At 49.7% G+C, this 12,761-nt stretch overlaps 1 protein-coding gene across 1 annotated transcript in view; it reads right to left on the bottom strand.

Annotated features, from left to right (window-relative positions):
* PIGK (phosphatidylinositol glycan anchor biosynthesis class K) overlaps positions 1-11,833 on the bottom strand; it is a 203,702-nt gene extending 191,869 nt beyond the window's left edge. The window contains exon 1 of the mRNA XM_068239190.1: positions 11,717-11,833. Coding sequence (XP_068095291.1) covers positions 11,717-11,794 — 78 coding nt within the window. The 5' untranslated portion in view covers positions 11,795-11,833. The remainder of the gene's footprint in view (positions 1-11,716) is intronic.
* Between the last annotated feature and the right edge of the window lie 928 nt (positions 11,834-12,761).

Raw genomic sequence — 12,761 nt, 5'->3', positions numbered from 1 at the left:
CTGAGCGTGTGGGCGGGTGATTGGGTGCCCGCAAGGGGCAGATTAGGGTCTAATCTGATGGGTAACAGTGACAGGTGGTGATAGGGGGTGATTGATGGGTAATTAGTGGGTGTTTAGAGGAGATAAGAGATGTAAACAATGGATTTGGGAGGTGATCTGATGTCGGATCTGCGGGCGATCTATTGGTGTGGGTGGGTGATCAGATTGCCCGCAAGGGGCAGGTTAGGGGCTGATTGATGGGTGGCAGTGACAGGGGGTGATTGACGGGTGATTGACGGGTGATTGACAGGTGATTGACAGGTGATTGACAGGTGATCAGGGGGGATAGATGCATACAGTACACGGGGGGGGGGTCTGGGGGGGGGGGGGTCTGGGGAGAATCTGAGGGGTGGGGGGGTGATCAGGAGGGAGTAGGGGGCAGATTAGGGACTTAAAAATAAAATAGCGTTGACAGATAGTGACAGGGAGTGATTGATGGGTGATTAGGGGGGTGACTGGGTGCAAACAGTGGTCTGGGGGGTGGGCAGGGGGGGGTCTGAGGGGTGCTGTGGGCGATCAGGGGGCAGGGGAGGGGGAAATCAGTGTGCTTGGGTGCAGACTAGGGTGGCTGCAGCCTGCCCTGGTGGTCCCTCGGACACTGGGACCACCAGGGCAGGAGGCAGCCAGTATAATAGGCTTTGTATACATTACAAAGCCTATTATACTTGTTACATGCGGCGATCCGGGTGCTAGTAACCCGCCGGCGCTTCCGAACGGCCGGCGGGTTACAACGAACGGTGGGCGGAGCCAGTCCCCGGCGGCTGATCGCGTCACGAATGACGCGATCGCCGCACAGACACTCCCGCAGCCGCCCCCGCCGATGGGCGTATTGCGGTCGTTTGGGCCCGGTCTTTGCCGCCGCCCATCGGCTGGGGGCGGTCGTTAAGTGGTTAAAAAAAAAAAAAAAATCGCCTGCACTGGAAAAAAATGCCCTTAGTTTGAACGAGCCCTCAGACACCCACCTTTAAAGGGAACCTAAACTGAGAAGAATATGGATTTTTCCCTTCTAAAATAATACCAGTTACCTGACTCTCCTGCTGATCCTGTGTCTCTAATACTTTTAGCCCCAGCCCCTCAACAAGCATGCAGATCAGGTGCTCTGACTGAAGTCAGACTGGATTAGCTGCATGCTTGTTTCAGGTGTGTGATTCAGCCACCACTACTGCAGCCAAAGGGATCAGCAGGACTGCCAGGCAACTGGTATTGTTTAAAGAGACTCTGAAGCGAGAATAAATCTCGCTTCAGAGCTCATAGTTAGCAGGGGCATGTGTGCCCCTGCTAAAACGCCGCTATCCCACGGCTAAACGGGGGTCCCTTCACCCCCAAACCCCCCCCTGCAAAATCAACGACCAACTTGGTCATAAATTTTGCTCTTCCTGGAGGCAGGGCTAAGGGCTGCAGCGATGCCTCTCAGCGCGTCTATCAGACGCGCATCGCCGCCTCTCCCCCGCCCCTCTCAGTGAAGGAAGACTGAGAGGGGCGGGGGAGAGGCGGAGGTACGCGTCTGATAGACACGCGGGAGGCAGGGCTGCAGCGGTTAGCCCTGCCCCAATGTGGAAGCGCTCCCCCGCTGCACGGAGGGATTTGGGGGATCAGGGACCCCCGCTAAGCCGCGGGATAGTGTCGTTTTAGCAGGGGCACACATGCCCCTGCTATCTATGAGCTCTGAAGCGAGATTTATTCTCGCTTCAGACTCTCTTTAAAAGGAAACATCCATGGGGGCGTGGCCGGAACGAGGATGTGAGCGGCAGCATCTCTCGGAGCTCCTCTGCACACGGGCTACATTAATCCGTCAAATCCACCCTACAAGACACATTCGAGCCTCTTTGGGTACGTGAACCCTTAACCTACCTCTCCTGCACTTGGGGAACCCGCTTTCTGCTGCTAAAATGCCGCCTAAAAAGAACGACAAGCCGGAGAAGACTGTGGGCCCGCTCGACAAGTACCGCCGCACAGACCAAGATGGCGCCGGCCCCATAGGAGATGACGCATCATCGCCTGCCCCAGACACGCTTCACTCGGCAGAAGCCCAAACTATCCTGGAGGCCATCTCCACCCTCCAAGCATCCCTCACTGAAACTTTTACCATCAAAATCGAGGAGGTGAAGGCAGATTTCCAGCTTCTCCGCCATGACGTGCGAGCGGTGCGGGAGCGAGTCTCGGCAGCGGAGGCCAGCATATCCCAGCTAGAAGACGATATCCGTCCACTCTCCTCCGACATGAAATCTATGCAAACTCAACTTAAGGCTGTTGTTATCCGGCAAGAAGACATGGAGAACCGGCTACGGCGATGCAATATCCGGCTGGTAGGCCTTCCCGAAAAGGCGAAGGGTGTTGACCCGGTCTCTTTCCTTGAAGAATTGCTCACTCAGCACTTCGGCCGTGAGGTCTTTACACAAGCCTTCTCTGTGGAACGAGCACATCGCATCCCAGCAAAGCCTAATCCTCCCGGGGCCCCGCCACGCACTTTCATCGCTAAGCTGCTCAACTATAAAGACCGGGACACGGTACTCCGCCTCTCGAGGGATAAAGGTAACTTGAGCTTTGATAATACCACTATCTCGATTTATCCGGACTTTGGCGTGGAAACGCAAAAACTCAGGGCCCGGTTCCAAGATGCTAAGCGTAAGCTCAAGCAGCATGGCTTGGTGTACGCCATGCTTTTCCCAGCCCGCTTGCGGGTGGTTGCCGACGGCAAGACTCTTTTTTTTAAACTCCATCGGAGGTCTTCTCCTGGCTGGAAACTCATTACACTAAGAATGTCTCTCACACAGGCAGGCAAGATTGATAATCCTAGGCTTTTTTTTTTTCTCTCTGTCTACAATTGAACTGCAGTAGCCTTCCCCTTGTCATAGGCCATACACGTCTTCTTTCCCCCTCCCCCCCTTTTTGGTTTTCTCTTGCATGGACATAACTCCTGTCGCCTAATGTGTAGAAGTGTGCAAGGCCATATGTGACACCTGCTCCTCAGATGTCACACCCTCAGGTAGCTGCTATATATGTAAAGCACTGGTTAGCAACAACTCACGCGGAGATATTCCGTGACTGCCTCCTCTATTTCAGCTACCTTGAACTGTGTTACGTTATGGGTAAATGCTCAGACCCTACGTTTAGGGCCATGAGCTGGGTCTTATGTCTTGTTAATTTTTATTATTATTTTTCTTGCCCCGCCAGGCCACTACTTTTAATACTGCTGATTTGTGTGTTAACTAACCTACTTAATGAGTACACTCTCTCAATCTTCACATGACACTGTCTTTTTTGACTTGGAATGTGAGGGGCCTGAGAGACAAGGTTAAGAGAACGGTTGTCTTAGAGTTTCTACGTAAGAAGTCGGTTGACATTATAGCTCTGCAGGAAACACATCTGGATGGAGATCTACCCAAGGCCCTCCGCCGTTTTTGGATCGGATGGGACTTTCATTCCACCCATTCCTCTCACTCCAGAGGTGTTTCCCTACTTATATCTAAACGCACTCACTTTCAATGTATTAGCAACGTTATAGACCCTGAAGGTCAGTACATTTTCCTTCATTGTTTACTTTATAACACCCCAATTCTACTACTAGTGGTGTATATACCGCCACCCTTTTCCTTCTCGGTTATTAAGGTGGCCCTGGATTACGTATCACAGTACCCTCATTTGCCCTTAGTCTGGCTCGGGGATTTTAACTACATTCTTCTCCCTAGACTTGATAAAATCCCCCAGCCAGCTGCGCCGCAATCCTTTACTAGGGACACTAAACTATACACAATATTTCAGGATGTCGCTATCCTTGACACCTGGTCTACTCTCTATCCCGGGGTCCCCGCTGTGTCGTGCTATTCTGCTTCATATAAGACTCACTCCAGGCTGGACTATATTTTTTCCACTAGCAATCTGATTCCTAGTTTAACTAAGGCCTATTTTTTGCCGTCCCTGCTCTCAGATCACTCCCCATACGTAGCCCACTTTATATGGCACTCTCACCACCAGTCACCTACCTGGAGACTGAGCCCCTTCTGGATCACTAAGATTCAGGAATCAGTTCCAATCTCCACTGCACTTACTAACTTTTTTGAAATTCAGGCCCAGTCCACTACATTCCCAATAATTTGGGAGACTTTTAAACTCTTTGTCAGACGATATCTATCGTCCGAAATTAAACGTATTAAAATAGAAACAGCTCAAGCAGAGCAAAAACTGTCCCTAGATCTAGAGCAAGCCATAAATGAATTATCCTGTAATCCAACTGAGCACTCCCAGAGAAACCATAGAATTAAACTAAATGCATATGAACAATTCCTTACCAGTAAGGCGAATAGGAAAATTCTTTTCACTAAGCAAAGGGTATATGAACTAGGAGAACAATGTGGCTCTCTTTTGGCTAAAATATCTAAGGAGCAAACTTCCCCCCCAATTATAATCCGCATTGCAGATCCCAATGGAGTTACACTTACCACGCCCTCCGGTATTCTAGATAGGTTTACTCAGTTCTACACAGACCTCTATGCTAAATCCACATCTAAATCACTTTGCCAAATTGCAGAGTATGTGGAGGCAATACCACTCCCTTCCCTGAATGTACCCCAGATTGCCTTACTGGATGCTCCCCTTACCACTACAGAGATTGAAAATGCCATTGCTGCTCTCCCGTCATCTAAAGCCCCAGGCTTAGATGGTCTCTCTGCAGAATTCTTTAAATCCTATTCACCTGTCTTGGCACCCAAATTACTAAAACTTTATAACTCTGCCCTAGATAGTGGAACTTTCCCCCCCACAATGCGCGAAGCGCTCATAACCTTGATCCCAAAACCTGGTAAAGACTTGCTGCAATGCGAGTCTTACCGTCCCATTTCTCTCATACAAGTAGACGTTAAAATACTTGCAAAGCTCCTGGCTCTAAGACTGAACACCGTTATAACCTCCTTGGTTCACACTGACCAGTCTGGCTTCATTCCAGGCCGTTCCACAGCCCTCAATATAAGAAGATTGCACTTGGCAATGCAGTCCTTGCACGACACGGTGGGGACCAGAGTGGTGGTATCTCTTGACGCCGCTAAAGCTTTCGATACTATAGAATGGGACTTCTTAGATGCGGTTCTCAAAAAATTCAACTTTGGCCCTAAATTTATAAGATGGGTACAGCTACTGTACACTGAACCTTATGCCCGCAAAAGAATTAATGGCTGGATCTCTGGCGCCCTTCCTCTGGCTAGAGGCACGAGGCAGGGTTGCCCCCTTTCTCCCCTCCTGTTTGATCTGGCCCTTGAACCCCTCGCAGCACTGATTAGAAATGATAGGGAAATCCATGGGCTCCATCAGGGTACTAACGTGGATAAAATCAGCTTATATGCGGATGACATGTTATTATACTTGTCTGACCCTGGCCACTCTCTTCAACGCGCCCTACAAGTGATCGAGGAGTTTGGCTCTTACTCTGGCCTTCGCATTAATTGGTCAAAGTCCTCTATTCTTCCTTTAGACATCTTCCCTCCATCCCTGCCTCAGGCCTCCACCCCCCTTCAATGGGCGTCAGAGATCACTTACCTAGGCATACGTATCTCCAGGTATCCTCAGGAATTTATTAATCTTAACTGGAATCCATTAGTCCAATATGTACAGTCTAAATTTCAGGCATGGTGTAAACTGCCGATTAACGTGGCCGGTAGAGCGAATCTCTTTAAAATGATTCTATTACCCCATATTTTATATGTATCCTGGAATGCTCCCCTGTACCTCCCGTTCTCGCTCTTCTCCAAAATAAACACCCTTCTTACCCAGTTCGTATGGAATAAGGGAAGGCATCGTCTTCCACTTCAAACACTACAATGCCCCAAAGACCTTGGCGGCTTGGCAGTGCCTAACTGTCACGTATACTACCTGGCTGCTCAGTTATCGCACATCTACTTTGATCTTACTCTTCAGAAAGACAGGCTGGTGGGACTTTTATCAGACTCCCCAGCACTTCAACAAATTGACCCCATTACCATTATACTTTTAGGAGCTAAAAACTCCTATCACGCTAAAGAATACCCAATCACCCTTCTCCAAACCCTAAAGGTCTGGGATACAGCCCACAAATATTTACGCCTTAAACACCCTCTTAAATACACTCCATTATGGGAAAATCGCAGCCTCCCTGAACTACGCAAACTGCCAAATGCCAGGCTCTGGATCAATCAGGGTATTTTATATATCTTTACCAAATAATAGACTCAGGCCACCTTATTCCGTACGAACAACTCTCCATTCAATATAATCTTCCCTCCCACATGAGATTCGCTTACCTCCAACTCACTCATGCAACCAAGGCCCAATTTTCAACTTTGCCAATCGCTTTCTCAGACTCACCAATCTTGTCTATAATTAAGGGCGCCTCATCCGCTCAGTTGATATCTACAATCTACAACATCATAATGACCGAGGTTTCCACTCGTAGGGCCTTTCTTAAAAAATCCACATGGGAGCGGGATGTGGGAGAACTGACCGATGAGGACTGGGAGGATGCCCTTGATAATATTCCGAGGGTATCCCCCCATATCCCCGATCGATTGCTGGCTCTTTATGTATTGCATAGAGCATATTTAACCCCGGTACGCTTATCTAAATTTAAACCAGGTTATTCCCCTCTCTGCCCAAAATGCGCCTTGGCTCAAGGTTCTTTCTTTCACATGATGTGGTCCTGTCCTGAGGTAAACTTGTATTGGCAACAAGTAACAAAATTTATTCATGATAAGATGGGCTGTTCTGTGGCCCTGGACCCTAAGATCTGCCTTCTTAACATTATTCCTCCTAACACATATAACAAATTTACTACCCAATTGATCATCTATGTCCTGCAAATTGCCCGTAGAACTCTAACCAAGCACTGGATTCTCCCCTTGGTACCCTCGATGGCAGAATGGGTCGCATCAGTAAAAAACACTCTTCCTTACCATGAAGCTATATATCAAAGACGAGGTGCGGTTGCCAAATACCATTCTATCTGGGACCCCTGGATTCACACAGCACGTCTCTGAGCCCTTTCCTATTAAGGTGGTAAACACATGATCTTAGACTCCCTTATAATTCTACCTCATTGGAAGGGGTTGGCCTGGCGGGGCCTAGGGTATTTTGTTTAATTTTTTAATTGTTATTTCTTACTATTTTATTTCTTGTTCCTACAGCTTAGTTGTGGTAATTCCACAGGTTACCTTGTTTAGCTGTAGCCCTTCAGTGTTTCAGCAGGATCATATATTGGAACTTTTTCTCTGCCACAGGGCAACTTTATCTGTATGATGAATCGTTCATTCGTTTATATATACCCTGCCTGCGAGCAGAGAATGTCTGTGTATTTCAACTGCTAACTTTTCCAATAAAATGACTTGCTGAGTTAAAAAAAAAAGGAAACATCCATATCCCTCTCAGTTTAGGTTCCCTTTAATTACGCAGTCCAGCTGCCCAATGTATCCCAAACCAAATGTCATCGTACTAAGATAATCAACATTTCATGTCAGTCAGTGGTTTAATGTCATGGCTGATCAGTGCAACACTGGAAGAATGCCTTATTCCACTGAAATAAGGGTCCTCACTGGAGGTATAACAAGCATTGTACATGAGGACTCAGAAGGACCTCCATCCATACATGTGACCTACATAACCAGAGCAGGATCAACCACAAGGCAAACTAGGCAAGTGCCTGGGTGCCTAATGGGTGTCAGGGGACCTAACTGCCCTTTCTCAGACCCCCTCTCCCATTTCAGATTACCATAAGGACCAGAAGAGTGAGCCAAAGCGACTAACTTTCCTAGGACTACATTTCCTGTTATAGTAAACCTGATGTGAGAAAGTGCATCAAATGGATACTTACCTCAATAGTAATAATACCTCTATTTAACTCCCCTCTGCCCCTTGCCTGTGGTCCTTAAGTGGTTAAACAATACCAGTTGCTTGTCAGTCCTGCTGATCTCTTCGGCTGCAGTAGTGACTATCACCAGCCTCTGTTACTATACTGACCCCCCCCCCCCCCCAAAAAAAAAAAAAACCCGCCGTGCTAGCGACATGCAGCGCGTCGCTAGCAGGCTGTTTACATCCAGGCTGTCTGTCACTCTCCGCCGCCCCCTGCCTCCTCTATATCGCCGCTCCCCGCCTCTGTAAGCTGATTGGAAGGAAGGGATGCAGGCGGGGAGCGACAATATATAGAGGAGGCATGGGAGCAGCGGTAAATGACAGCCTGGATGTAAACAGCCTGCTAGCGACACGCTGCATGACGCTAGCACAGCGGAGAGGTTTTTTTTTTTGGGGGGGGGGGGGGGGGACAGCAGAGCGCATGGGGGGCCTAGGGGGGTACGGTATAGAAACAAAGGCTGGTGGTAGTATGCACAACCAGCCACTGTGTCCCAATAGCATTCTTAAAATACACCTTAGGTTCTCTTTAAGCAACACCAGTTTCCTGGCTATCCTGCTGATTCTCTGCCTCTAATACTTTTAGTCATAGACCCTGAACAAGCATGCAGGAGATCAGGTGAAATGTTTGTCAAATCTGACAAGATTAACTGCATGCTTGTTTCTGGTAAGATTCTGAAACTACTGCAGCCAAATTGGTCATCAGGACCGCCAGGCAACTAGTATCAGGTAACTGTACCTGAGGTGGCTCAAAAGAAAAAAGTTATACATACCTGGGGCTTCCTGCAGCCCCCTTCAGGCTGATCGGTCCCTCGTTGCCTTCCTCCTGAAACTTTCGCAATTCAGGTTAATAATTCGGCGAGTCGGGGGTGGGGGGGTGGGGATTCCAACAGCGTACACTCCCACAGCCGGGAGCACTCTGCACCTGCGCAGTAGTACTGCGCAAGTGTAAAACTCTCACGGCAACAGGAGCACAACGCAGGGTTGCCATCTCATCCCTTTAAATACCGGCACGCATGAATTATACATGCCTTGTGGCTAGTTAGATGCAGTCTAGGCACTGATTATGTGTGAGCAGCCCCAGAACATGTATAACTTAGATGTGCCTGTATTTAAATGAGTCATCAGGGAAAAAATAATAAATGAGCTTTACTCTCCTGGGACTTTCTCCAGCACCTTGCAGCCGACTGTCTCACGCTGTCACCTCTGCTCCCCGCCGTCATCCCGATCTCCGCGCACGGTATTCAGGCCAACCCCGAGGTCATCCTTACTGCAGCTGCGCAAAGCGCCGCTATCAATCATGGTTACGTTGCCCTCGCTGTACTGTGCAGGTTCAGAACTTTTTCACCGTGATGTTGCGCTCAGTCCTCACTTCCCTATTAGGCTGCTGACTATACACGGAAGCAAGTCCCAGTCACGTTAATCACCACACTATAGCCGCGCCAGTATTCTATATCATCGTTTGTAATCCAAGCAGTTCCTAGAAATGAAAAACAGACCAGACCTTCTCATAGTGAGTATTGCCTCATCAGTGACACCCTTGTGCAATTACACACACTGCGTGAGGAATTAATGTACTATCACCAGGGTAGATGGGGATCACACCCCCCCCCCCCCCCCCCTTTCCTTCCCTGCTCACCAGAAGTTTTCTTGTCAGTACTGCATATCACAAAACATCCATGCCGCTTAAAACCTTTAAAAACATCAAACGTAATCTCATAGCGTAAAACCACTTTAGTAAGCTCCCAAAGGCCCCCACATTAAAACTGCGTACATAAAACTTTCTTGCGTATTAGCATATCACAATACCACATCGCCGCCAGCTCCGGTCACCTCTCACATGCCCAGGCCGCGTCTCCTTCGATCAATGGTAGTACAGCGTGCGTCCTCCAAGCTCCGCCCTACGCGTTTCGTCACGTACCAAGTTGTGACTCATCAGGGGCACCATTGATCGAAGGAGACGCGGCCTGGGCATGTGAGAGGTGACCGGAGCTGGCGGCGATGTGGTATTGTGATATGCTAATACGCAAGAAAGTTTTATGTACGCAGTTTTAATGTGGGGGCCTTTGGGAGCTTATTAACCTCCTTAGCGGTAACCCCGTGTGTGACACGGGGTAAGCCGCCGGAGGGTGCCGCTCAGGCCCTGCTGGGCCGATTTAAATAATTTTTTTTTTGCTGGACGCAGCTAGCACTTTGCTAGCTGCGCCAGCACCCCGATCGCCGCCGCCGCGCGCCCGATCGCCGCTATCCGGTGCGGCGCGCGGCCCCCCCCCAGACCCCTGCGCTGCCTGGCCAATCAGTGCCAGGCAGCGCCAAGGGGTCCCGTCGCCATGGCGACGGGGGAAGCCCTCCAGGAAATCCCGTTCTTTGAACGGGATTTCCTGATCGCCTATCGCCGGAGGCGATGGGCGGGGCTGGGGGGATGCCGCTGAGCAGCGGCTATCATGTAGCGAGCCCTGGGCTCCCTACATGATTTAAAAATAAATAAATAAATAAAAAAACTGCTGCGCTGCCCCCTGGCGGTATTTTTCATACCACCAAGGGGGTTAAAGTGGTTTTACGCTATGAGATTACGTTTGATATTTTTAAAGGTTTTAAGCGGCATGGATGTTTTGTGATATGCAGTACTGACAAGAAAACTTCTGGTGAGCAGGGAAGGAAAGGGGTGTGTGTGATCCCCATCTACCCTGGTGATAGTACATTAATTCCTCACGCAGTGTGTGTAATTGCACAAGGGTGTCACTGATGAGGCAATACTCACTATGAGAAGGTCTGGTCTGTTGTTTTTCATTTCTAGGAACTGCTTGGATTACAAACGATGATATAGAATACTGGCGCGGATATAGTGTGGTGATTAACAGGTTCAGAACTACTGTGCCTGCGCAGTACACCACGGGCAACGTGACCATGATTGACAGCAGCGCTTCAGCTTCACGCAGCCGCAGCAGTAAGGGCGACCTCGGAGTTGGCCTGAATACCGTGCGCGGAGACAGGGACGGTGGCGGGGAGCGGAGGTGACAGCATTGGACAGTGGGCTGCAAGGGGCTGGAGAAAGCCCCAGGTGAGTAAAGCTCATTTGTTAATTTTTCCCTGATGACTCCTTCAAAGGGATGAGGTGGCAACCCTTGCGTGACAGGGGGAGCACGCAGCCAGGCATGCACAGTACGCTCCATCTGAACAAATAACCAGGCTGAATTGCGGAAGACCCAGGAGGACAGTGAGGGACCAATCAGCCTGAAAGGGTCTGGAGGAAGCCCCAGATACGTGTTTTTTCTTTTGGGCCATCTTAGGCGAGCGCTGTAATTACAGCACAGGAGAGACTTGGGCGCTGCCGGCACCACCATGGGCCATAATAGGAATTACGGCTATAGCAGCACAGTCAGTAACGGCAGCGCCGTCAGAAGATGGTGCTGAAGTCGCTTTTAAAACACTATAATCCGGGCTTCCAGTAATAGCTAGAAGCTGAATTACATTGTTCCCTACCATCCACATGGACCTAGAGGGGGAATAGTAATTAACGCCGCCAGGAACTTGTGCAGCAGCAGGATCTGCCATATACCGGCTGTGTCCTGCGCCCAAGTCTCCCGGCGGCCAATTCATATGTATGCATCTCAGGCTTTCTTTAAAAATAAATAAATATGCATCCTCCACATCCGCCCTCACTTCAGGAATACCTGCATCCCTGCACAGCCATTCCCTGCCTCTAGTGTTACCACATTTAGTCCCTTTCTGACAGCACACATAGACACAGTGACAACAATACGCATTTTCCAGCAGTCTTACCTGCCTACCCTCCTATCGTTCTACCTACCTCTGCATACTGAGCTGTTATCCCCAACACCACAGCGCCCAGCATCAACACTCGGCAGATGACACTATGCGCCGCCATCTTCCCGGAGACTGAGAGAAGCCTTCCGCGTCACATGACACACCGTAGACCACGCCCATCTCGCTGGATAGGAGCAGCAGGGCGTGCCTGCGGAGAAGGCGTCTGATTGGCCGTTGCTACGAGACAAGGAAAATAATGTAGAAGAGCTGGCTAGACAACTCTCGTACCTGCAGCAACGATACTGTGGTGGGACTGCAAGTTTGAGGATTGCGGCTGCCTGTAGAGGCTGATAGGCGGTTGTTGACAACGTGGGTAGATTGGCAAGCAAGGGAGGGGTCCAGAGTGATCTGTAGGTCCTTGCAGAAAAGCACAAAAAAGACACAAAGGGGGGTCTCCAGGAGCCTCAGGTAGTGTAGTTAGTATTTGGTGGTACCATGTCCCTCTGTCCTCCTTAGTTGTCCCTCTTTCAGGACTTTGTCCCTCTTTCTATGTAAATATATATATTTATCTACTAAAAAATAGGTTTGCTTGACTCTAAACTTTATTTCCATCCTTTAAATGGATATATTACTAATTTTAAAATGTTAAAGAGACTCTGTAACAACAAAAACCTCCCCTGGGGGGTACTCACCTCGGGTGGGGGAAGCCTCCAGATCCTAATGAGGCTTCCCACGCCGTCCTCTGTCCCACGGGGGTCTCGCCGCAGCCCTCCGAACAGCCGGCGACTGTGCCGACTGTCAGTTCAATATTTACCTTTGCTGGCTCCATCGGGGGCGCTGTGGCGACTTTCGGCACGGAAATAGACGGAAATACCCGATCTCCGTCGGGTCCGCTCTACTGCGCAGGCGCCGGAAACTTGCGCCTGCGCAGTAGAGCAGACCCGACGGCGATCGGGTATTTCCGCCTACTTCGGCGCCGAGAGGCATCAGAGCGCCTGCGCAGGAGCCAGGAAGGTAAATATTGCGTCACGGCTGTACGGAGGGCTACAGCGAGACCCCCGAGGGACGCAGGACGGCGTGGGAAGCCT

The sequence above is a fragment of the Hyperolius riggenbachi genome, chromosome 6 (genome assembly GCF_040937935.1).
Source record: "Hyperolius riggenbachi isolate aHypRig1 chromosome 6, aHypRig1.pri, whole genome shotgun sequence".
Taxonomy (NCBI): Eukaryota; Metazoa; Chordata; class Amphibia; order Anura; family Hyperoliidae; genus Hyperolius; species Hyperolius riggenbachi.
The sequence above is the reverse complement of the archived record's forward strand: the minus strand, read 5'-3'. Positions and strand labels throughout refer to the sequence as shown.